Consider the following 23953-nt stretch of genomic DNA (forward strand, 5'->3'; position numbering starts at 1 on the left):
CATTGTCAGACCAAAGTCTTTTCGGCTCGCCGTCACCATCGAGGCTCTGAATCCAGTCGTGGGATCAGGGCGCTCCACTTCCATTGTTCCTTCGTGCATTCCACAGACGTTCGGAGCAGCTTGCAAGGCGGCAACAGCTCCAGTCATCAGTGTCTACCACAAACATGTTGGTTTGATGTTCTCAACACTACAAGTGTTGCTATAGTTTGAGAATGAAAAAAAACCTTCAGACTCTTTCCCTTCTCCGTGCTCCTTGCAAGAAGGTGACTGCGAGCCAGTAACTCCCACGCTAATTCGGTTCCGTCCAGTTGGTTGTCAGACTCCCTTCCTCCTGAGTTATGTAACCCATCATGTTACCAATTATATGTGAGCGTCTTCATTGACTTAATACTGTAACTACATTGTAACTCACTGATTTCTTTCTGCCCCGCTTGTGCACGTGAAGTTGTTCACGCTACTTTGGTCTGAACCGAGCCGTCCTGTGTTGATCTCTCTACTGATGATTTTTCCTTGTTGTTCAGATTGTAAATCCCTCTAAGACACATTTATGATTTTGGCCTATAGAACAACAAAATACCATGTAGTTTTCATTAATATCTTGCTGTACAGTGTCGGCTTATACTAATATTAATGCAATTTTTTAAGTGTTCAAAAAGCGGGGGGGAAAAGGAACCATACAGATGTTTTAATTTGTACTATTATAGATAAATATAGCAGTATAGTATTCGTGGTATTGTGTAGAATTCTGGTATTGTATCATGATATTATGGCAGGTATCGACGTTCGTTATGTTGGTATCAAAAAACTATTTTAAAAAAACTGCATAAATGCAACATTAATGGCACTTTTCAGAAAAGGAATGCAAACATTTTGTGTCCGCTGTGATGGATTACACAGCAGGCAGGTGTCAAGAGTCTGCTAATTGATTTTCACACCATAAGGAAACCAACGGCATCTTGGAAAAACAGAAAAGACTGCACACACTAAACGCGACATTTTTAAAAAGCCCCTTTTCGGAATCTTAGCGAGATTGTGTCGCAGCTTTGAACAATCAAACAATCATATCTGTGTTTGCAATCCTCACAGCTGTGTGAGGTGGAATGTAGCTGCGGCTTCTGTTTATGTTATGTATATGAAGCCAGCTGTTCAAGAGGACCGCATCCCGGTGAGGCTGTATATGGTGCGGAGGTATGCGCTGTGTGGATACTCGGAAGGCACACATCCATATGGGCCTGTGTGTGTGTGTGTGTGTGTGTGTGTGTGTGTGTGTGCACGTCGTGGCGTGGAGGAGAGAGCGAACGAAGAGGCGACTGAAAGAGAGTCTCATTTGTATTCGCCATGAATCTGCATTCACCTGCCAGAGCAACAGCAACCCCCCACCCACTCTACCCTCAACAGATGGCCACCCGTCAGCTCCCAGCAGAGACACACACACACACACACACACACACACACACACACACACACAAAATAAGCTTCGACACACTTAGTGAGATGAGCAGGGATCCTCGGTGTAAAATGGAATGGCTGAAACATATGATTAGAAATAGGGAGGGAAGTCATTAGTACAAACCAGAGCTCCAGTGTCACGTTATTTATCCAGCGCTGAGCATACATCAATTACCCATGCATGGATATGCTTAAATATTAATCTTCCTATTCATCCTCCTTCCCTCTCCCTCCCTTCCCACACCACATCTCACCTGCATCAAATCGCTTTCTTCCTTCCTTTCTTCCCCTCCATCTGCTGCCCCTCCCCCTCCCTTAATCTACCCCCCATCTCCTCCTCCTCCTCCTCAGGACCAGTGGCTGGCCCACAGTCCCATGTTGCAGAGGCGGGTTTACCACGTCATGGCGGCGGTGAGGAGGCAGCTCTACGTGCTGGGCGGCAACGACCTGGACTACAACAACGACCGCATCCTGGTCCGCCACATCGACTCCTACGACATGGACGTGGACCAGTGGACGCGCTGCTCCTTCAGCCTCCTCACGGGTGGGGCCAAAAGCGAAGACTCACACACTCAGTCGACACCGTCAATTAGCACACGCTACGCCTAAAAGAGAGCTCTGTCCATCGAGAGTGGGAGGCGACTAAAAAGCCCGATTCTTGTCACCACAGGCGACGTTGTGTAAACTGTCACATTATGTAAATTGGGGGTGTTGCAGTCCTTGGAATTCAAACAAGCAGTCATTGTGCGGCTGCAATTTGGGGATGATAACCGGGGAGGGATGGCCGAGAGCAGCTCTTTATCGGTCTTTTAACATCATCAGCCCTTTTTGCTCGCGGAGATGTTCTAAAGCGTCTATAAGCAGATCAAATACGACGTTTGTGTGTTCCAGGGGTCGTTCGGAGTGATTATCACTTGACTCTGCAGTTCCCCTCAGCTTTAAAAAGGAGCTTACATCATCTTTCAGCTTTGTTTTTCTTTTTTTCTGGCTCACAACTTTGATGTTGTTGTGTTGATTTTCCCCTCAGGAGGTTATTTGAGGGAGTTTTTAACTCTAACTATTCTTCCGTCACTATATTAACCACATTTGAACCGCGAAGAGCATTTCGCAGCTCGGGAGCATCGATATTCACGCCATTCATTTTTGTCACAACCTTCAGGATTTAGCAACGTTTTAATCGAAACGTGAGGACTGTTGTGTGGTTGTTGATGTCGCCGGGTCAAGTCAGTCTGACTAAGCCACGCCCCCACACAGCCCCGATGAAGGAAACGAGCTGGCTTTTTTTCAGCATTAAAGTCGAAATGCGTCAATGTTATTCAAACGTTATCTTTGAATGTAGCTCGCTCAGTCGCACATATTTCATGTTACGGAGGAATACTCGGGGGCTTTGATGCAAATTAATCTCAAACACAGTGCATGTTTGATTCTGCATGTGGCTCTTCGGAACATAGGTTGAGTAAAGCTCTCTGCTTTATCCTCCTCTCATTAAATGAAAACATAATCCATAATGCCTCCCCACTGGCTGTGAGTAGGCGGTAGGATCCTATACGGTGAAAACACCCGTGGGCATCCTGCATCTCTAGCCTGGACCTGGAGGCACACTCTATCAAGTGTACATGCTGCAGGATGTGGTCACAGTGTGTCGACTCATGTCTCCAACGAAGGCTCAGAGGGTTTAAAGTTCAGGTGACTGTACTATTCCAACCTCCTTCTCTACTCCCGGATGACTTTCCTCTTTTTTTTTTCTCTCTCCTCCGATGATATCTGCAAAAGTTTAAGACAAAGTCACGGGGAAACAGAACAGCAGCTCAAACTCCATCCACTCCCACCCTGCCTGCATCATTTCCCCATGTATTGCTCTTTGCCTCCGTCTCTGGCTCCACTGCGGGGGGCGAAGTCATCCTTTCAGAACGCCCTCTGCTCGGCACAGTGAAGCATCGTGTCAGCCGTTTGTCCTCCGCAGGTCAAAATGAGTCCGGAGTAGCCGTCCACGACGACAGGATCTACGTGGTTGGAGGATACTCCATTTGGACCAACGAGCCTCTGGCGTGCATTCAGGTGAGTGCTGCGGCTTTTAAAAAAAACAAACTATTTGATAACAATAATAAGCCTCACAATAGAGGGATATGAAGTCCGGTATTCTGTTGATATCATGCTGTGAAGTGAAGCAGCAACCAGTTCCCGAGGAAACAGCCATTGAAGAATATTTGTAGGAATACTACGAGTTGAGTACGCACGAGCTCGTAAAATAGGCAAAAGTACATGTCATGATACGAATGTCACGATTTCCAGGTGCTGGATCTGAGCACAGAGGGGAAGGAGGAGGTTTTCTACGGGCCAACGCTGCCATTCGCCTCCAACGGGATAGCGACTTGCTTCCTGCCGGCTCCTTACTACACCTGCCCCAACCTACAGACTCTACAAGTACCCCATCACAGGATCGGTGCCGTTTAACACCCCGAGGAACACAAACGACACTCTGGGCCGGCAGTATTCGCAAACGTGGCTGACAGAAATCGGAGCTGCTCATCGAGATCCTCCGGCCGCCACGTCACACAGGAGCGCACAGGGATGATTTCTGTGAGACCTCTCATGTACAAACATTCCTGCGATACAAGAGGCGTCTTATTCTGCAAGCTCCTCGGAATACAAAACGTAAGCAGCTGCCATAATATACAGCATATCTGTTGTATTCCCCCCCCCCCCCAAAAGACACCATTCATCCCCGACTCCTAAGGGATGACGGCTCCCGAAGACGACGGGAACAAAATGCAAACCGCGTTACCAATAAGCGACTTGTGGGAAGCGGACATTACATAAGAGGTGCTCTTTGTAACTCGTTATAAGGGTTTTAATGCTACAGACACTCCTTCGAACCTCTATAATCACTTTGGTGGCCTAATGGTTTTTTTTTTTTTAACGCTTCAGCAGTGACACAAGTGAGCGCGACATCGCTCAAGACCCAACAGTTTATGTTCGATAAACGTCAGTCATGGTTTCCAGTGTCTGTGACGTTATGATATAACACACCTTTGTGCTGATTGTTAATAAAAGAAAATCTACTTTAACCAAAAGAGAAGGAAAAAAAAGAGGTCTCTCTACACTTCTCTCTTCGGTCTAAAAAAAGGTGTCCGAAAGAATATTTGGCGCATTTTCTGAATAAACAAGGAGCGTGGTGAGTTTATCCAGAATGTGTTTTCTAAGGAACGTTAATGGCTCCGATGGGAAGAAGGTGAATTATCCGGCACGCTACTCGTTTAAAAACACCACTTCCATCCGCCTTTCTTCCGTTGTCCCTCCACAGCGCAGCGGAACGCGTAGAAGTTTGACGAGGCTGGAAAATGCCGAGCAATGGCAGGAAATGGGACTCGTGCGACTTCATGTGATTCGGTGCAAACTAAAGCGGATCGTGGGAGATCGCCGTGACTTGGAACAAATTGTACTCCTCTTTTCTTCTTCTTCTTCTCGCTCCTGAACTCTTTGGCTCAACCACGACTCATCAGATCTGTATCTCGGAGTAGAGACAGGATGAGCACCAGCCGTCTGCTCGCTTCCCGTTTTCACCCTCACGACAGATGAAATGAAAAGATGGAGAGAGCGCATTCCGATTTATTGTCACATAAGGCAACTGCCAAAATGCAAAGCTGCACCCATTTTTATTGTTTTTATAAATATCTACATTATATACAACCTGGTGATAGCATGCTTATTGTCCATGATTAGAACATATTCTTTTTAAAAAAAAGGGACAGTTCACCTCAAAATCAAAAATACATGTCCGCCCACAACAAGGCAGATTATCTCAAGTAACCAGATTACAACTAAATTATATTTAAGAGACAGCAGACAACTCTAAGGCCGAGATCTCCAAAACTAGTAAGAACAAACCATAATAAGAGTAAATGTAAAGAGGAAAAAAAACACGTAGATTTACATTTTGGGTGAACTGTACCTCTAAGTACAGCTGTTAAGGCATCTTTACATCTTCACAATTCCATCTGTACATCCTGTGTTTTCCATCACATCAGGTTTTGTGGGACGCCCCATTTAGCAGCGCGGTCATTCCCCCCCGATGACCAAATTAAGGAAGAAGGTTGAATGACTAACGAGGTTCTTCTCAGTCCGTTTCCAGACTGGTTATCTCTGCCTGCCCACTCTCTCCGAGGAGGCACAGCAACTTCCTGTACGCACCCCTGTGACACGGAGAAGTTACGTTAGTGGACACATTCAATAAAGCATACAGAACTATTTCCCCATGCTTATTGTCTCGACTCCTAAATGGTTCGAGGAGATGAACGCCGCGTGACTCGCCTCAAAGCAGCGTTCCGGCCCAGTCCTCTCTTGCGCTCCGTGTTCCTCAGACTCAGAGTCAGGTGGGGGAGCAGAGCTTGAACCAGCGCGCGGTCCAACACCGACACCGTCTCCAGGACGCCGTACACCTGCCTGTCGTAGACGCCCTCGTTCTCCTCCGCAAACGACCTTGGAGCGTTGGGATTACACGCAGTGGAAGACCGTGAAGGACATGTGAAGAAAAGAAAGAAGAAGCAGCTCGCAGGTTCATTATTTGCTCTACGTTGTTGGAAATTACCGCAAAACGTTCATCATGTGGCTGCACGGCCCGGCTGCAGAGGCGGCGGCACAGCGCTCCACCACGAGCTGCAAGGCGTCGGTGCTCGTCTTCCTCACTACACAGAACCCCCCCCCCCCACCACAAAAAAAACAACAACACACGAATATGATTAGACAGCCGTGAAGCGATTACAATAAACACACACTTGATTGTTTTTTTTCTTCCTTCTTCTGTATAACTTGCCCCAAAGTGAGGATTGATGAACATTCTAAGTGTTGAGGACATGTCTCTCCGATAGTAAGTAAGTAGTGTGATTACTGCATTTATTGAGTTGCTGGTGAAAGCTGAAGCAAAAACGCGTGCCCGCTCACATTTATAAAAAAAAAAAAAAAAAATACTCGGGGATGCAGGAAAACAGATTTAATCGGCCCGAATATGCACGAGCGTCGACGCCTTACCCTGAGGCTCGTTGACCAACATCACGCAGCGCAGCAGCGAGGGGAGGGGCAGCGCGAGGAGGGCGGGGTCCGAGTCGCCGTTCCGTCTCAGGAGCTCCAGGAGGAACGTCAGGACGGCGGCGAGCCGAGGCGGAGGGGCGTGACCTTTAAACTGCAGGAAGCTCTCGCTGTGAGATCGGGAGAGAGAGAGAGAGAGAGAGAGACATTTCCAATAACCTTTAGTTTTGTAGAAGAACGGCATCGTTTATGAAATAGACTTTCTTTGGAGAAACAAACAAGAAATGATAAACAACATGTGTCCCCGAGTCAAAAACCCAATCCGGATGTTTCCGTGGTCGGTCCACTTCCGGAGACCCACCAGAGCACCTCCAGGATGGTCCTCCTCAGCGCCGCTCCTCGGCTGGTCGGGGTGGCCTCACAGGCGCTCAGGAGCACCGGGTGGTTGGCGATGACGCCCATGGAAGGCGAAGCGGGAAGGAAATGGTCCAGATATCGCCGGGTGACAGCGCGGAGCTGCTGCTTCAGGTGGGCGCCCTGCGACTGGGACACGCTGGAGGCCGCCGAGAGACCCTGAGGGGGAGAGACGAAAAGAGTCGGCGTCAAAACATCTGAACGGAGTAAAGATCAACCGATCTATATCCAGATCTATAGATCCTGACCTGTAAATACAGAGGCAGGCTGTCCCGCAGTGCTTTGTCCTGCTGCGTGAGGTTCAGTGGGAGCAGCAGTCCGTCCACAATACGGAACAGCAGCTGCTGGGCTTTGGATGTGGCCAGCAGGGGGCTCCAGTGCTTCACGATGCACCCTGACTCAAACGGATCAAAACAAGAGAGTCAGACTCGACTCTTAACGATTCAAACAGGAACAACAAAGTGCTCCTGAGGCACGTACCCACAGCCCAGTAGACCAGCTGCAGTCCCTCTTGGTTTTTGCTGACAAGAGACGGTTTAATGTGTTTCAGGATGTCTCCAATGTAGTCCAGGGCTCTGGTCGCCATGGCCGAGCGCTCCGACAGAACCTGCAGTCCGCTGTACACGGCGCCGACAGCCTGACACCCCCGACGGAGCACGTCAGAAAATTAAACCATTGAAAATACAGAATGCTGTGGTAGAGAGCGGCATGAAGCATACTCCACGTGACTTTAGTGAAGGTGATCTATGCAAGATGTGCTGGGTACAGAAACCGAGGATGAGGACATGAAAGTGGAAATCAGAGACATCCTTAAGAAACGGTGTGTGCGTGTGTGTGTATATGTGTTGTGAGTTTTACCTTGACAAAAACCTCCAGGGCTTCAGTGGGCTGTAGCCCTGAGGCTGTGGGCTGGAGGCCGGCTCTCTGCAGGAGGCTGTCCACCTCGGGTAGTCTCAGCACAAGTCGGGTCAGTTCACACAACTGCCCCTCCACGTCACGGCCTGGAGGCATTGGAGGGCGTTATTATTTGATACATAAAAAAGGTTACAAGAAAAAAAGAAAAAGGGAACAAGACTAATATTTTTCTCCTCAAAGATGGAACAATTGTTCAATTCAGAGCAGAGTATATTCATTTCGGTCATTAGAGGGTCGCCATGGTCTAAATACATTAATATTTTCCCGACTGGCAGATTAACACAAATTATATATGACAGTAATGTGACATAATTTGCAAACACACACTTTAAGTGTACCATGTCTTATTGAGAACCTGGAAGAAATAGTTTTTAGTCCCATTTTGAACATTGGATGCTCAGCCTCGTGTGGCCCAAATGAGTATTACACCCAAACCAAAAGAATTCTCAATTGCCAAAAAAACGATAAATTTGCCGGTTTCACAGATGGAAAAAATAAATAAATAAGGAAGTCATAAAAAATGTAAACAATTCCATGCAAAATGTTACTTTTTTCACACTCGTTCTTAAGACATACACATTAGACAGAAAACAATTCAGAAAATCAATCACCAGATTTGTTTCTTCCCACGACCTCTCAGGGTTTCTGTGGAAGTTTCCAGATACTTCCTGTCTTACCCAAAGAGCCTGAGAGTTTTATCAATTTGTCAACCTTCACCGTTTAGGCCCACAATATGCTAGACATTCCATATACAGTTGTGTCGAAGTCAATTGTGCCTGTTCAATGGGCGATTCTTATAATACGGTACACTTGTTTGTCTCACATTGTAGTGGCATTACCTGTTCTGCTGTCGGACCCATCTGGGTTCTTCTGAAGGTGCTGCTGTAGAACACAGCGGAACCAGGACCTCACCGACAGCCTCTGTGCCGACCCGGAGGCGCCGCTCAGCGAGGACAACAGCTCACTGCGAGAGACGGAGAACAACTGTGACACGCTCTGCTATTGAATACTGATGAATATGTGAAGGAATATCAAGCATTTTACAAGCGAGTGGCAACGGCCATATACACCAGCACACTTAACACTAGGAGCCAGAGCCTTTAATTATCAAGCTCCTCTTTTATGGAACCAGCTTCCAATTTCAGTCCGGGAGGCAGACACAGTCACCTCGTTTAAGAGTAGACTGAAGACTTTCCTCTTTGACAGAGCTTATAGTTAGGGCTGAATCAGGTTCACCTGGTCCAGCCCCTTGATATGCTGCTATAGGCTTATAGCTGCCGGGGGACGTTTTAGGATGCACTGAGTACCTCTCTCCTCTTTTTTTTCTCTCCTTAGGGATGAATTTTCATCTCTCCATCACACGTTACTAACTCTGCTTTCTCCCCGGAGTCCTTTTGACTTCATGTCTCATGGGGTCATCGGACCCTATGAGACGGCATAGATCCTATCTGCCTGATGGGTCATCGAGGTCTGGGTCATGGAATTCCTGCTACCGACTACGCCACTGTCCTGTTGAGACTCCGCCCACTGTTGAGACTCCGCCCACTCCTCCTTTCTACCGCCATCTGCCTGATGGATCGTGGAGGTCTCCATCGTGGAATATGCCTACTATGAACTATTCATACACTCTGTCATATTCATTGAATGTATTTAAACTCTAAATCTGTCCTTCTGTACACATGACATCTATTGCACCTGTCCATCCTGGAGAGGGATCCTCCTCTGTTGCTCTCCTCCAGGTTTCTTCCTTTTTTCCCACTGAAGGGTTATTTGGGAGTTTTTCCTGGTTCGATGTGAGGTTTTGGGACAGGGATGTCTATGTGTACAGATTGTAAAGCACTCCGAGACAAATTTGTAATTTGTGAAATTGGGCTATACAAATAAACTGAATTTAATTGAATTAACATTAATGTCAATGCTAAAATTCACATATGACACCTCGTTGTGCTGGTGGTCATATTTTGTTGTATTCTGACAGGAGAATTTCTACGCCGAGCCATAGACATTGAGATCCACACATAAATGCCTCTTCCCATCAGATTTCCTCTGAGTGGAGTGTAGAATGATACAGGAAGGTGATAATTTATATCCGGAAGGGGTGGCAATTTAATTACATTTTCACAAGAACGAAAGCGTTACTTTATTTTTAATAAATTAGATATTTCCAGCAGCTCAAACAGCTCGTGGATGGAGGCTTGGCAGGCTGGTACTTCTAAACAATAAATACGAGGAGAGCTTTATATTTAGGTGTAGCTCATTCATATCACTTGGCAGCGTCTGAGAGGACCTTTGAGGTTGAAATATTCCCATCGTGGAGATGCGCTACTTTTTGTTATCCGTTTCGAGGCATGGGAGCAATTTCTTCATTTAAACCTATTCTGATCGTACCGAGGACGCTCACCGTCTCATCTATTATTTAGATTGCACCCAATATACCTCCAAGTTACGGGCATCTTTCATGATGAAAGCTTGATGGCTGACGTTCGGAGCTGCGGGACTAAATGGCTTTTGGCTTGAGGTCAAAGGTTCTGAGAGGCCGACGGTACCTGTTCTGGAGCAGATGGGGGAGGTAGCGAGTTATCAACACGGGTTGAACCATGTCGTCCCAGCCGAAGCATTGCATGATGGACTGGACTGGGTGGGGCTGAAGGTCCTGGGGGGCGGAGCTGGGCAGGTCCAAGGCCAACAGGGTGAAGCCTGAGGAAGAGGAGATGACGTCATTGTTTGGTTTGCAGTGGAAGAACTGTCGCCATGGCGTATTTGTCTCAGTGTTGACGATGTTCTCTTCTCTTCATCATCTCGCCCTCCTTCCAAACGACTCATTTTCTTCTCTCCGCCAAATTCAATTCAAATTCTCTGCCTGTTAGCGCAATGCACAGTGAGAAAATGATCATTATTGGCCTTCACGAGTCCATTTGGGTTGACCGACCCCCCCCCCCCCCCCGCACAGCACATCCTCCCCCTCGCCGGTGGGCGTGACTGACCTGCAGCAGCGTCGGCCAGCTGTGCCGGGGGGGTCTGGGAGAGGCGCAGGCTGCGCAGGAAGGGGAAGAAGTGCGCCCAGAGGGCGGCCGCCACCGCTAGGTGGCGCTCTTTCACCGCAGCGCCGTTACCAGGAGCCCAGGCCAAGGTGGGCGCCGACTGGACACTGCGCTGATGGACCCGCCTGGAAGGACACGCACACACACACACACACAAAGCAGATCAACAAATCTGTCAGACACAGTGCCGTGCTCTTGTGTACAACCCCACCCTCCCCTCTCTCAAATCCTTTTCTTTGCCCCCCCCCCACCCTCCTCCTTCTTCATGTGTTTTTGCCTTTCTTCTCCCCGGGGGGGATTACTGCGTGCGGCGGAGCGCTGCAGCGTGGAGGCAGCCGTGGGGGGAGGAGGCGTGGAGGGGAGCAGGCTGATGCTGATCCCCCCGTACACAGAGCAGACTCGGGCTCCTCGGGCTCATCCCCGGCCGCCGCAGCAGCCCCACGGTGGCTGGCGTCAGCCCAGATAAGCAGTTGAAGGAGCTGTAATCTCATTTAGACCGGAGATGATCCTCCTGTCCCCCTCGCTCGCCCGGATGGGGAAGCGGGGCTGAGGTGCTCTGGGGTTGGAGGGAAGGACAGAAGAAGAAAAAGAAGAACCCCCCCGCCCCCCATCCTAAACCATGCACTCTAGTCTGCCACTATGGTACACACACACACCTCGGCAGTGCCTTCCCTTCCAGCAAGGTTGCATCTAATCCAGGGAGAGCTGAGACAATCGATTAGAGTCTGAATTCATTAGCCTCGTTACGACGGAGGAATGGGCCTTCCACACCCATCAGCCCTCATTGTACAAGACATCACACACACACACACACGGTGAAAGTTCTTAATGTTCATAAGAAAGAAAACTCTTCACACGCCAAGGAGATTGGGATTACTCGTTCTGTCCCACAGAACAGATCCAACATGGCGCGCCAAACCCGTGAAGCAGCGACGCCCCCACACTCCCACAGTCCAGGGTCATGGGACGGCATAGAACTGGGAAATTAATCCCGGGCCTGGCGTCCTGCCTCGGCACTGTGGCGATGGCCATCAGGAGCGAATGCTTGGACCCTCCGGGTCTCCGGCTACTGGCAGAACTATTCTCTTAATGTGGCTCTCAGTAGACATCATGAAACACAGGCTGAATTTGCCAGGCTACATAATTGCCCATTAATTGTGTCACAGAAAAGACGTTATTCACAAAAGAAACACAGAGAATTGCCAGTACCGAAGAATTATGTTTAATTTGGTGGGACGGATTGGGAAGAGAGACCTTTTCTTCCTTCTCTTTTATTTTATTTGGTTAAATGGGTCAGCGTGGTCCGGGCCGTAACACAGATGGCCTCTGGGAGTTCTCTTCTTCTTCTTTCTCTTCTTGGCCATTAATGTGCAAATGTGTGCCCTCCAACCCCTGAGAGCTCACATGGGAAGTTTGGGAATTAGTCAAAGCTAACGAGCCACCATGTTATAGGAGCCCAGCAATGGAATAAGAGGAGTACTCTGAGGTTAGGTTTTCACTTTTGGTACGTGGGCATGGGCATGTGTGTGTAGGTGTGTGTGTGTGTGTGTGTGTGTGGAGAGTGGAACGTATACACTGGAGAGTGAAAGCAATCATACACCTAGAACCAGGAGGAGGGCTCTGCAACACTTAACTTTACAATGTCCTTATTCTAGTGTTTCAGCTCATTTATTAACCTTTTGTAAGTGGTGTAAGTATAAAGTGACAGTAATAGTTTTTGTTCAATAAAGCACCCAGTGTGTTCTTATTAGCAAGGTGGAGGGATGGGGGGGCGGGGGGGTAATGAAATCACATAAATAGAGACGTGCGGCAAATATGTGCAACCTATACCTACTGCTGACGCTAATGTCTCTGCAGCGCTGAGTAAACCCCCGAAATAAGAGCTAAATATTTCCATCGGGAGTTGTTCGAGTGTGAATTGTGAGTTAGGTCAGCGTGATGAGGAAAATATGGAATAACGTTGTAGAAGATCGCGTTAATAAAATGGCTCGCGATAACTAAATAGATTTTAAAGCGTACATAGTTCGACCTTTCTGACGTTTTCAGTATTCTGCTCATGTATAACACATAGTTTGTTGAGTAAGTCAAACGTTGTCCGATTGACCCACGCAGACTTATTGGGTGTAGGAACGGCGAGCGTGGAACAATAAAGCTGAATGAATTAATGAAAATCCTGCACACTGCCGTATCCGGAATATATTTCACCCAACATGAGGGTTCCACGTGGATCTTCTCCACCACCATGAGGCAGTGAACCCTGGAGGAGATTAAAAGGTTGCCACTTTTGAACCGATCAATATTCCCTCAAACAATTTCCCATCAAATGAGAACAATGCATTTAGCATTGAGCTTGTTAATATAAATTTTAGACGATATCATGTGCATCGTGAGACGTGCTTTAGTGCCGTCAACATGACAGTTTGGAAGCTCTGGTCCAAGATCTCAATCACATTTTGAATATATACGCTACCGTTCAAAAGTTTGGGGTCACTTAGAAATGTCTTTATTTTCAAAGAAAAGCACTGTTTTTTCAATAAAGATAACATGAATCAAAAATACACACTTTACATTGTTAATGTGGTAAATGACTATTCTAGGTGGAAACGTCTGGTTTCTAATGAAATATCTCCAGAGGTGTATAGAGGCCCATTTCCATCAACTATCACTCCAGTGTTCTTATGGTACATTGTGTTTGCTAATCGCCTTAGAAGACTAATATCTGATTAGAAAACCCTTGTGCAATTATGTTAGCACAGCTGAAAACAGTTATGCTGGTGATATAAGCTATACAACTGGCCTTCCTTTGAGCTTGAAATTTGAAGAACAAAATTAATACTTCAAATATGAATCATTATTTCTAACCTTGTCAATGTCTTGACTATATTTTCTATTCAATTTTCAATTCATTTGATAAGTAAAAGTGAGTTTTCATGGATGACACGAAATTGTCTGGATGACCCCAAACTTTTGAACGGTAGTGTAAGTGTATCAATAAAATAAGTAAAACATACTTCAATAAAAAAGGTGAGTCTCTGCTTCACTACTTTACTAAAGTGAATAATCGTAGCCAACTTAAAGGCTGCTGACGCTCTCCAACACCAGAAGTAGCTGAACATCGACAGTGAGGTCACACGTCATTCCTCACTCCGGAGCCGTCCAGTCTCACCTGATTTCTATGCGCTCTCCCTCCTGTTCCCACCTCTCCCTCCACGCATAGATGGACACTGTTTCAGCTGTGGCTCTGTGACCTTCAGCCGGGGTCGAACGTGTAACGCACACCCGTGTCCCGCGGCCGAACCCGGCCCCGACGGCCCTCCAGCCCGCGGCCTCCAAACGCACTCGCGGCGCTGCCGCTGTACCCACGACGACAGCAGGGGACCAAGGAGGGTCCCCTGGGCCTGAAACTCTATTCGGAGCCTCGCCGGCACCCGGTGAGGGTGACATGGGGGCCGCCGGGTCTGCCGAGACTAACGGGGGCCTCCACGCAACACAAAGTCTTCACAGACATTCCCGCTGACAGCACAATCAACCTATTGTCGGCGTGAGCCGGGAGTGGACTCCGGGGCCGAGAGGAGATCGCTCTCCTTTGCTGCGGCCTCTTATCGGGTTTTATTGGAAGCCGAGCTGAAAAACATTTGTCCAAATGTGTCCGCTATCTGTGAGGGAGCAGCGGTCGGTGAAAGAAAGGAACGAGAGGAACTGAACAAGAGGTACTTGTGGCCCTGAGGGTATTTCGACACCAGTCTCACCGGAGTTGGGCGAGGACGATCTGCAGAAAGCCCAGGGCCGAATTCAGCTCAGAGAGGCGGCAGGCACGCAGCAGCCAATCGAAGCCCTCGTTGAGCAGCTTCTCCTCGGAGAGGTTGAGGCCGGCGCTCGTCTCAAACACCTCGGCCACGCCCTCCAGGTATGATGCCAGGGGCCCCCAGAGGGCCAGCCTGCGAGAGACCTCGGTGGTCTTGTCGTAGAACTCTTTGGCCGTCTCCTTAAAGGAGGTGGCCAGCCAGGTCGCCTGAGCACCGACATCCAGACCCCTCTCCTGGAAGGAAATATCAGACCATGTCAAACAGGAAGAAAGAAGGTAAAAGAAAATCGGTGGAATTTGTAAATTAAAAAAAAAAGACAACAACTTTGTGGAACTTTGATGAACGTCCAGATACAATCTTCTGAGAGACAAACGATACCTGGAACAGCAGCAGCAGCGACAGCTGACCCCTCCAGACCAGGCTGCGGTGCCCCGTGGGGCAGCTCGAGGGGAGGAAACCCAGCAGCTCGCAGGCTCGGCCGGCCACGTCCTCCAGCTCCACCTGCTTGGCCACCACCAGAAACAGCAGCAGGAAGTTCATGAGGCCGGCCTCCGGGAGCTCCTGCATCTTCTTTGAGGAGAACTTGGAATAAATCCTGAAAAGCGCGAGAGAATAGGAGGGGGAGTTTTTTTTAATATCAAAATGTGGCCCGAGAAATGGTCTCCGAGAGGAAAAGGTGGTCAGAGGTTAAAAAGGCGCGTTCAAAATGACCGTTTGCTCTTTATAATATCGCTTCTTCCGGGTTAACAAAACAGTTAACTTTTTACTTCCATTGACCAACTCTTCTGGGGTGATTTGTTCTTCTTAAGCCTCTGACTTTAAACGCTGACTAACTGAACTTTCCACCCACACTGTGCTTCCCACCACCTGCCCTCAGCTCTCGGGGGGAGGCTGGGCTGCCCGGTCTTTGTGTGTGTGTGTGAGGAAAATAAATAAATAAAAAGAACTTAAGAGGGAGTAAGCAGGATCTAACAGCGTGCTGGGTGGTTTTCTCACCCAGCACGCTGTTAGATCCTGCGGGCACTGTGGAGAAATGCCTTTAAAGATCATGTTAAATGTCAGAGACACTCAGACACACAGCAGTAGGCGCTTGGTCCCTCTTTCTACAGCCAAACCAATTTACTGCAACACCAGAGTGAGATCAATACACACACAGAGTGTGAGCGTGTGTGTGTAAGAAGTACGACCGGTTTTTAATTTTTTTTTCTTAAAAGGAGCGGAGAAAGAAACCAGGTTAACACTGAAATCAACCGAGTAACAGAGGAGTATAGAAGAGATAAAGGTGGCCAAGCATGCAGTAAAGAGTGTGAGCGGAGGAAGATTTAAATAGATAAACGGGTAATATGTGTAACGGGGATATAAGCGGCGAGCCGGGAGGCAGCAGCGAGGATTGTCTGTGTTCTCCCAACCTGCCTGTCTGTTTGTTTATTCCGGACAGCTTTTTTTCTTCTTCTTCATACGGAGGCGAGCAGATGCTCCTAACTCCCGGCGTCGGAGATCAACATGCTTTGCGGTCGCTCCCGTTAATGCGGTCGACGCGGGCGTCCCGCAGAGCCCGGCCAGGAGTAGGAACGCTGCCGAAATGTTGGAGCGATACAGTCGGCTCGCGCCTCGCCGCCTCCTCCTACCCGCCCAAGCTCCCCTCTCCATGCGTGTTGGAAACCAACACAGCTTCGTTAAGGCGAATTAACCGCCACGCTCGTTAGCTAATTGGCCCCCGTGTCTGCAGTGCTACGGAGCACATTCCAGACAGAGGGAAGTCATTAGGCGGATTTATCTACGGCTGCCTCTCTCTGGCGCCCGGCCGGCCCGGGACACGGGACGGTCCAGCGCTCGGTTCTGATGCGCACATTAGCTTGTGACCTCTCGTCTTTCTTACTTTACCCTCACAGAGTCTCTCTCTCCCTCTCTCCATCCAATGGCCTTCCACACTGATCACCATGTCACTGCTCTAGGGAGCAGGTGCAGTGTGTGAGTGAGTGTGTGAGTGAGTGTGTGTTTCTTGGCTCTAGTCTGTGCTGAAGAGCAGGTGGTTGACTCCTGAGACACCTGCTCCACCGGGGGGCCTGAGTGAATATCAAAGACGCACCACCGGGAGACGGCGGTGCACCTGGCGCGCACACAAACAAGACTGAAATGCATGATGGCGAGCAAACACACATGTTGTTTGTGTATTCATGCAAGTGAGCACCTATACACACACACAAATCCAAATTAATAGCACACTAAACACATTGCACATGAGAAGATCAAGGGGAAAAGGGAACGCTACAAAGCCTAGTCCTGATTAGTAATCATTTCTCACAGCTTCTCTTCCATGTTTACCCCGATTCATCCTCTCTTCCTCCAAAGCACTATGTACGCTGCATATGGAGTCAGCTGCTTGGCACCGAGACACGCTTTTATGGTGCGAGTGAATGCGAAGGAGCGAGAACTACAAAGCCTCCCAGACGTCTACCCACACTTACCTTCCTTTGATCTGCCTCTGTGGGACTCCACCAGCGCCGTCCTGGGCCAGGCACAGGGCCAGCACTCGGAGGAAGATGTGGAAGGAGTTGGCCGAGCGGTAGAGCTGGGTGTGTCCCGAGGAGTGGAGGGGAGAGGGGGAGCAGCAGCTGCGGGCCTGGTCCAACAGAGCCAGGGGCGTCTTGCACAACGTGCCCATGCCAGACATGCCGAGCCAGGGTATGGTGAACGAAGCACTCTGGGGGGGCAGAATAGGATGTATGATCCAACTGTACAGGCCGTGACGATACCATGAAGGAAACTGTGCCTCACGACGTCGCTATAATGCTGCACGGGGAATTAAAAAGCAACCTTTTTTCATGACAGAATAAGAAGTGGCGTAAAAAATTAAATACAATTTTTTTTTTTAAACATGAGACATCGTGTCAAAAAGTGGCGGTTTGGTTCATTCACATTACAAAAGTCATGAGACTCATCAGTAACAGTAAAAACATGCAGAAAAACATTAAGACAGGAGATTTCTAATTTAAAACCAGACATTTAAAAACAAATAAGAATAAATACAACGTAAAACAGGCATCAATGGCTTAAAAGTGAACAAGTGTCAAGTAAATGAGTATTTTGGTCCACGCGCAGATATGCAGAACATGAGGCAACACATCGAGTTCGAGCATCTTTTATCACGTGTATTACGCCATCAGTGACACGTGGTTTAAACCTCACCAGATTCCTGCAGTAGTATTCCCAGAGGGTGGAGACAGCGCTGGTGCTCGGCTCCCACAGCAGACACAGGCTCAGACAGCAGTGGACGTGCATCCTGACCTGCTCCTCTGCTACACCTCCCTGTTATGTTACACTTGATTACGACTAAAACGATACATGTTTTTTTTGGTTTTTAAATTTTTTTTAAAGAAATTCTCCCAATGAAGTAAAACATATATCTTTACTTAACCCTCCTGTTACCTTTATATTTACTGACATATTTTACCCTCGGGGTCAATTTGACCCCAGCAATTAAAACCTCCAGAAAATTATTAGAATTAATATTGTTTCCCAAGTTTAAGTGTGAGGTACTTTATGTTTGTTTTTTGACTACCTAAATAGCCCTTTAAATATATTAAAAAGTTGATATTTCTTATATGTTTGACACAGTGAAAAACAGCCTGGGGTCAAATTGACCCCAAGGAACACCGACATTAAACATTGAATGGGGTCAAATTGACCCGAAAGGTAACAGGAGGGTTAAAGCAGTACCGACCTTGGGGTTACACGTAAACTTGAGCAACTCCTCCACTAAAGTCCAATTATCCCCCAGATGTTTCTGTGAGTGCAGATAGAAAAACGCGATACATTTAAAAAACAATATCAAACATTATCTATTCAAGGGATTAGTCGCCCCCCGGTTTGGAGAACAGCCAAGCGTATCGGCACCGAAGCAACGTACTGCTGTGGACCAGCAGCAAAACGTATTCTAGAAAAACTAGAGCAGTTGAAGTGTAAGAATATATTTTTTGTACCTCGTCGTCAGTCACTCTTTTCCTATGAAGCCGTTATATTAATCCAAGCCACGAGAGTCCTTTGACAAAACACTAACCAACTAACCGATCGGAGCAGACCAGCAGCTTCTGTGTTCAGGCTAAATTACAGCTTTTTGTCAATGGAGTCACGTGTCACAGATGAATATATCGGCTTCAGTTTTCTATCAAAAAAAAGGTTGTCCGACGGCAAGATAAAGCTCTGAAAATATTCTAAATGTAGCGAACACTGGAACTGGTATTGATTGTTTTTGGGTTGTCCTTTTTATTTAAGTGGCTAAAATTATTTTTTCTGCCCCCGTCCACAGCAGCTTTGTTCCCGTTCCCGTCTTCCTGCCCGATCGTCCAAACCGAGGGCGGATTGACCGTCATCTACCGACGACAGTTAAGCACCTGATACAAACTCACTTCAAAGAAATCTAAACTATCCACACCAGTGTCACCTGGATTCATATTCAAGACGACAGTGGACACGTCCAGCTATCAGAGTACCTGCTCTTGATGATGCAGAGGCACCATCATCATCCTTATCATCATCATCGGTCTCACTTATTTCGAGAAAGACGTTCTATGTAATGTTTCTCTGTTCACCGACATGTCACCATTCTTTATTAAAGTGTCAAAACAAATGAATTCATGACTCGTTATAGAACTGCAGAAGCATCATGGCGGTGAGGCAGAATGTCTTAAACATTATAACACCTGGATGAATTAGATGCACCGACATGTTTAAGAAAAATAAATCAGAATGAATGAATAAATAAAAAGAGATATTTGCAGTGTAATGTCTCCCGGTGTCATTACTGTGATCCTCTTACCTCGCACTGGAGTGTGCCGTTCCGACTGTACCGGCCCAACATGGAGACGTGGGTGACCAGCCACCATGTGAACCCCAGGGGGTCCTTGCAGTGCGTCGGGAGGCCACTGAACTGCTCTGCTGCTGGCTTCCCTGAAACCAGGGGCCTCAACAACGAGTTCATGTAGCTCCAGAAAGACTACGGGGTGGTGGTGGTGGTGGGGGGGGGAACAAACACACACAGGTTGATTTAGTACGAGTCATATTCGGTTGTGTGACGGTGAACTTGTCTGCGTTTGCTCCCACCTGCATGTGCAACACTTTATTCCTGTATTCCAAAAGGTGCATGAGCAGGACCCACAGCTCCTTGGTGCAGGAGCAGAGGTGGTGATGGCTGCTCAGGGCCTCGGTCGGCCTCACCTACAGACGGACAGGGTACCTTGAATATAGTGTAAGCTCCGTTCTACATAAATGCATGCCGTCTATCACCAACGTGAAGATTACACAAACGGTTTGATTAGAAATGTAATGCTGAGAGTTATTGGCATGCCACAAAATTGGGTTTAAAATAGTTATTATTATCATGCCGTTTTAGAAGCTCTCCACCCTAAAAAAGGATAATATTCTCAGGTAAACGACAGAAGCCAAATTCATATTCTCTATGTGCCATCTGCAGCTTCCCTCCATTTCCATCAACAGAGCACTAAATGCTGTAATTAACATATTTAATACCAGTAGTGCAAGTTTTTTTTTTTTTAGCTAAAAAACAACAACAACAACAACCTAGAAACACTGCTGGTACATCTCAACAGTGGGATGCTAATGAGCTGTGTCCAGCCGCCCACCTTGGTGTATTTGCCCATGGCCAGCCCGGTGAGGTCACACAGCAGACTGCACAGGTGCTCTTCAAACAGACTGGTGTCGGTCAGGTTCTCTCCCGTCAGGTTCACAAACTGGTGGGCGTACACCACCTGGCCTGGAGACGAGAGCAGGTGAAATGACTAAAAGCCCGTTTCCGTGATAATGACGCTCTAAATGAGATGCGAGTCAGAAGATTATTGCCCGCCGCGATGCCACGTACAAGCATTCAAACGGTCTTGTATAAAGAGAGAATATGTCGTCTCTGGATTCAAACACTAGGTACCACCAGGACACGGCAACGTATCGTACTTCGGGATCTTTAGCGTCCATTTCCTGTCTAAAAAGACACTTGCCGTGCATCTTGTGACCAAGTAGGTGAAGGATCTCCAAGACTGACCAGTGGATGTCAAGATGGAGGTGCAACAAATGCCAAGAGGGAGGAAAGATCTGTAAGAGAAATCAGCACCAACGTAAAGGACATCAAGTTACAGCAAGGTTCTGGGTGACGGGAACTCCTAATGAAAGGCAATACAAAAAGGCCCATCTCCTTTACGACCAATGCCTAAGATTCTCACACACACACACACACATACCTTTCCTGGGTTGGGTATAGTGAAGGCACTCTGCACGTTGGCTGGCAGGTCTTTGAGTCGTCCTATGAGGAGGGTGATGCCAAACAGCTCCTCCAGAAGAGCAGAGGGGAACTGAGCCTCCAGCTCTTCATACGGGTGTGCAGGACCTGCTTCCAGGGAGCTGGAGGGGTCCAGGTATCTGAAGAGATGCAAAAGGACGACGTGTGGCCAAACGGATGCAGGAAAAGCGGCAATAAAATGTATGGATACAAACATTTGAACTTGTGGTACTGGTGTTGACATTGAATGAGTTTGGAATTACCTGTACAAGAAGACTTTGACATACTGTAGGAAAGAAACACACTGTTGTCTGAGGTCCTCCGCTTCATAGTGGACGTTGCCTGCTTGACCTACGACACACAAGGGATGTTGTGGGCAGTATTCCTAAATCTTATGTAAGACATGCCCACTGGGTCAGACATTCAATTCAGTTTATTTTGTAAAGCCCAATATCACAAATGATAAATTATCCTGAGAGGGTTTACAATCTGTACACATACGACATCCCTGACCTTTGACCTCACATCCGATGATGAAAAACTCCCAAGAAAGAGAAATAACCCTTTGAGGAAAAAAGTGAAGAAACCTTCAGGAGAGCAACAGAGGATGTTCCCCCACTTCTCGATAAAACGGATGCTGAAAGACCCCCCACTCCCCATCTGAGTTTGATATTATAAAATAAAACTACATGTACCTACCTACTGCCATGGCCTGGGATGTCATATGTGTACAGATTGTAAAGCCCTCTGAGGATAATTGGTCATTTCTGATTTTGGGCTATACAAAATAAACTGAATTGAATTATATGTTTATAATACAGGCATTATATGTATCTTTTCAAATGTACTAAAAACATTTTGCTGACACATAAGACGTCTGTTAATTTGCAAATGTGAGCACAGGATGGCTGAATGTGAGCACAGGATGGCTTACTGGGTGAACAAAATGCAGAGATAAAAAGTAAAGGTCTGATTTTTCGCTGGAGTGTGGACCACATATGGCAGAAGCTTACCAAAGTCATGTGAGCTGGACTGCACCATGGACTCCAGCCTGTAAATCTTTTGTCTGAAACATAAAGAAAAGAAACCAAGACCATTGACATATATGTGAATGACCCACGGAGCGTATAGGGTTTCGAAACAAATTTTGGTTATCTAGTAAAAAAAGCTCTGTCCAAGGATTCCATTTATTAGCGTTGGCTCCCATGGACATTGCATTAAAATGATTTTGGTTTAAAGTAAGAAAAATAAACAATAAAAACAGGGTTTGTTTTAAAAACCAAACGTGTCTGTTTTTACAACTTGGCTTACCTGAACAGACCAAAGAGAGGCTTTGTCGATTCCACCAATGCCATCTCTGTTACCCAGGGGAAACCAAAGAGCTCGATTGTGTCTGTCTCATACTCGGCAGGAGCCGGGTCGAGACGCAGCAGCAGCCTACAGAGCGGACGCAATCAGTTAAAAATTAATCTACTGAGGCTTTTCCACCGACCTATTACGATGGAGGCGACTGGAATTTCATTTGCTGTGCTCCAAGCATCAAAAACTGACCTTTGAAAAATATTTAACAACAGTGGATGTTTGCAGACATATTATGCAGTTACTCAGGATAACCCATAGATCTGTCAACAAGTTTCTTTTGGGACAAATTCTTTTGGCACAAAAAAAATGTGACTACAATGCTCTCCTCTCTATTATGGGCTGTTGTTAAGATAAATCAGAAATGTTGAACCTTATTATGTTATTGTCAGGTTTCTCAAGTTCAGAAAAACAACACGTAGCAGTTGAAATATGTGTCTGTAAAGAAATATTCTGATGTCTGTTTCTCAAGAATAGTGACGCGCTTCATAACACAACACACACGCATGTTATCGGTATTGTTACATGAGGGAGGTGGACAGAGACCGTTGTACGGCCCAGTCCTGTATGAAGGGGTGAGGAAATGGAATTGTTGGAATTATTCTCCTCCTAGATGCCAATACGAGGTCATGATGACATAATGTGACGAAATCTGTATATGAACATGGCTTAAAGAGAGTTATTGTCTAATCAACCTGTGTGTTGTGAGAGGACTCCCTGGGATTGCAATCACAGCGAGCGCTTGTACTTTGCTTGTGATCAGAAAATAAATCTACTAGAATGAGAAAAGTTGTTGGCTGAATTCTTCCGGGCATCCAATTTTGACACATGCTTCTACTATGCAAAGTAAATCTGTTTGATCATTTGTGGTTATGGTGACTGTACCGTTTCAGGGAGCCTCTGGCAGCGTACCCCTCTGTGGAAAGAGCTCCAGTGGGTTCCTCCTTCGTCACAGAGCAGCAGAAGCATGCCGGTCGGGCTGGCGTCATCTCACAGAGGCTGTCTGCTGCGAAAGGAGACACCGGCGGGGTGAGGGATTGGCTGAAGTCGTCGTCCATGCTGCCTTTAAGGATAAAAACAGTGCATCCAGACAACAAATAGATTGCGTCACAAAACAGCAGGCATTCACATTCAGGGAGGAGATGGAGTCTGTGAATTCAATTAAACATGAGAATACAATGTGACATAACGTTACAACACACACACAACAGCTGGCTATATGTTAGTTTTCACTAACGCTAAACTTGATTCTAGTCAGTAACAGCCACATGCTAGTTATCATAGCAGCTACTTTACAAAGCAGACCCACGGGAGAGTGTGCAAGACAGGCAGAACATATATGTATTTACTGTCGCTAGAACGTAACTTGGTGTGTGTGTGTGAGAGAGAGAGAATGTGTGTCAAGGCGACACCCTGATTGTGTCACTGTTGACCAAATGTAGAGCAACGTTAGTAGCGTTACATCTGATGAATTCCCAGTTAGTGTTATAAACATAGCAGCGGGGTACCGAACACAGCAGAAAATTCAGAAGTAGAAAATTCTATGAAACATTTACACACCTTATATTTCCGCTACTTGTGTATTATTCCGTAAATGTAAAGTACGAGGATTACATCGCTCTCATGACTTCGTTGTTTGGGTTTTTCAGTCTCTC

At 47.1% G+C, this 23953-nt stretch overlaps 2 protein-coding genes across 3 annotated transcripts in view; one reads left to right on the forward strand and one right to left on the reverse strand.

Annotated features, from left to right (window-relative positions):
- The window catches only part of klhl32 (kelch-like family member 32), a 28309-nt gene extending 22957 nt beyond the window's left edge, over positions 1-5352 (forward strand). For both annotated transcript variants that reach the window (XM_056443744.1, XM_056443745.1), the window contains exons 10-12: positions 1801-1993; positions 3413-3507; positions 3742-5352. In XM_056443744.1, coding sequence (XP_056299719.1) covers positions 1801-1993; positions 3413-3507; positions 3742-3903 — 450 coding nt within the window. In that variant the 3' untranslated portion in view covers positions 3904-5352. The remainder of the gene's footprint in view (positions 1-1800; positions 1994-3412; positions 3508-3741) is intronic.
- On the reverse strand, positions 5041-23945 carry mms22l (MMS22-like, DNA repair protein). Its single transcript, XM_056443742.1, has 26 exons — positions 23859-23945; positions 23184-23361; positions 22251-22376; positions 21953-22005; positions 21203-21290; positions 20902-21079; positions 20662-20755; positions 20293-20423; positions 19754-19867; positions 19470-19646; positions 18375-18437; positions 17840-17959; positions 17119-17354; positions 15029-15245; positions 14594-14883; positions 10788-10969; positions 10350-10500; positions 8643-8767; positions 7747-7889; positions 7369-7525; positions 7137-7282; positions 6836-7047; positions 6478-6644; positions 6038-6134; positions 5761-5928; positions 5041-5642 (listed from the first exon to the last, which is right to left on the reverse strand). Exons 2-26 carry the CDS (start codon positions 23354-23356, stop codon positions 5567-5569), a joined length of 3684 nt encoding a protein of 1227 aa, XP_056299717.1. The 5' UTR covers positions 23357-23361; positions 23859-23945; the 3' UTR covers positions 5041-5566.
- Between the last annotated feature and the right edge of the window lie 8 nt (positions 23946-23953).

Source organism: Pseudoliparis swirei, chromosome 22, assembly GCF_029220125.1.
Source record: "Pseudoliparis swirei isolate HS2019 ecotype Mariana Trench chromosome 22, NWPU_hadal_v1, whole genome shotgun sequence".
Taxonomy (NCBI): Eukaryota; Metazoa; Chordata; class Actinopteri; order Perciformes; family Liparidae; genus Pseudoliparis; species Pseudoliparis swirei.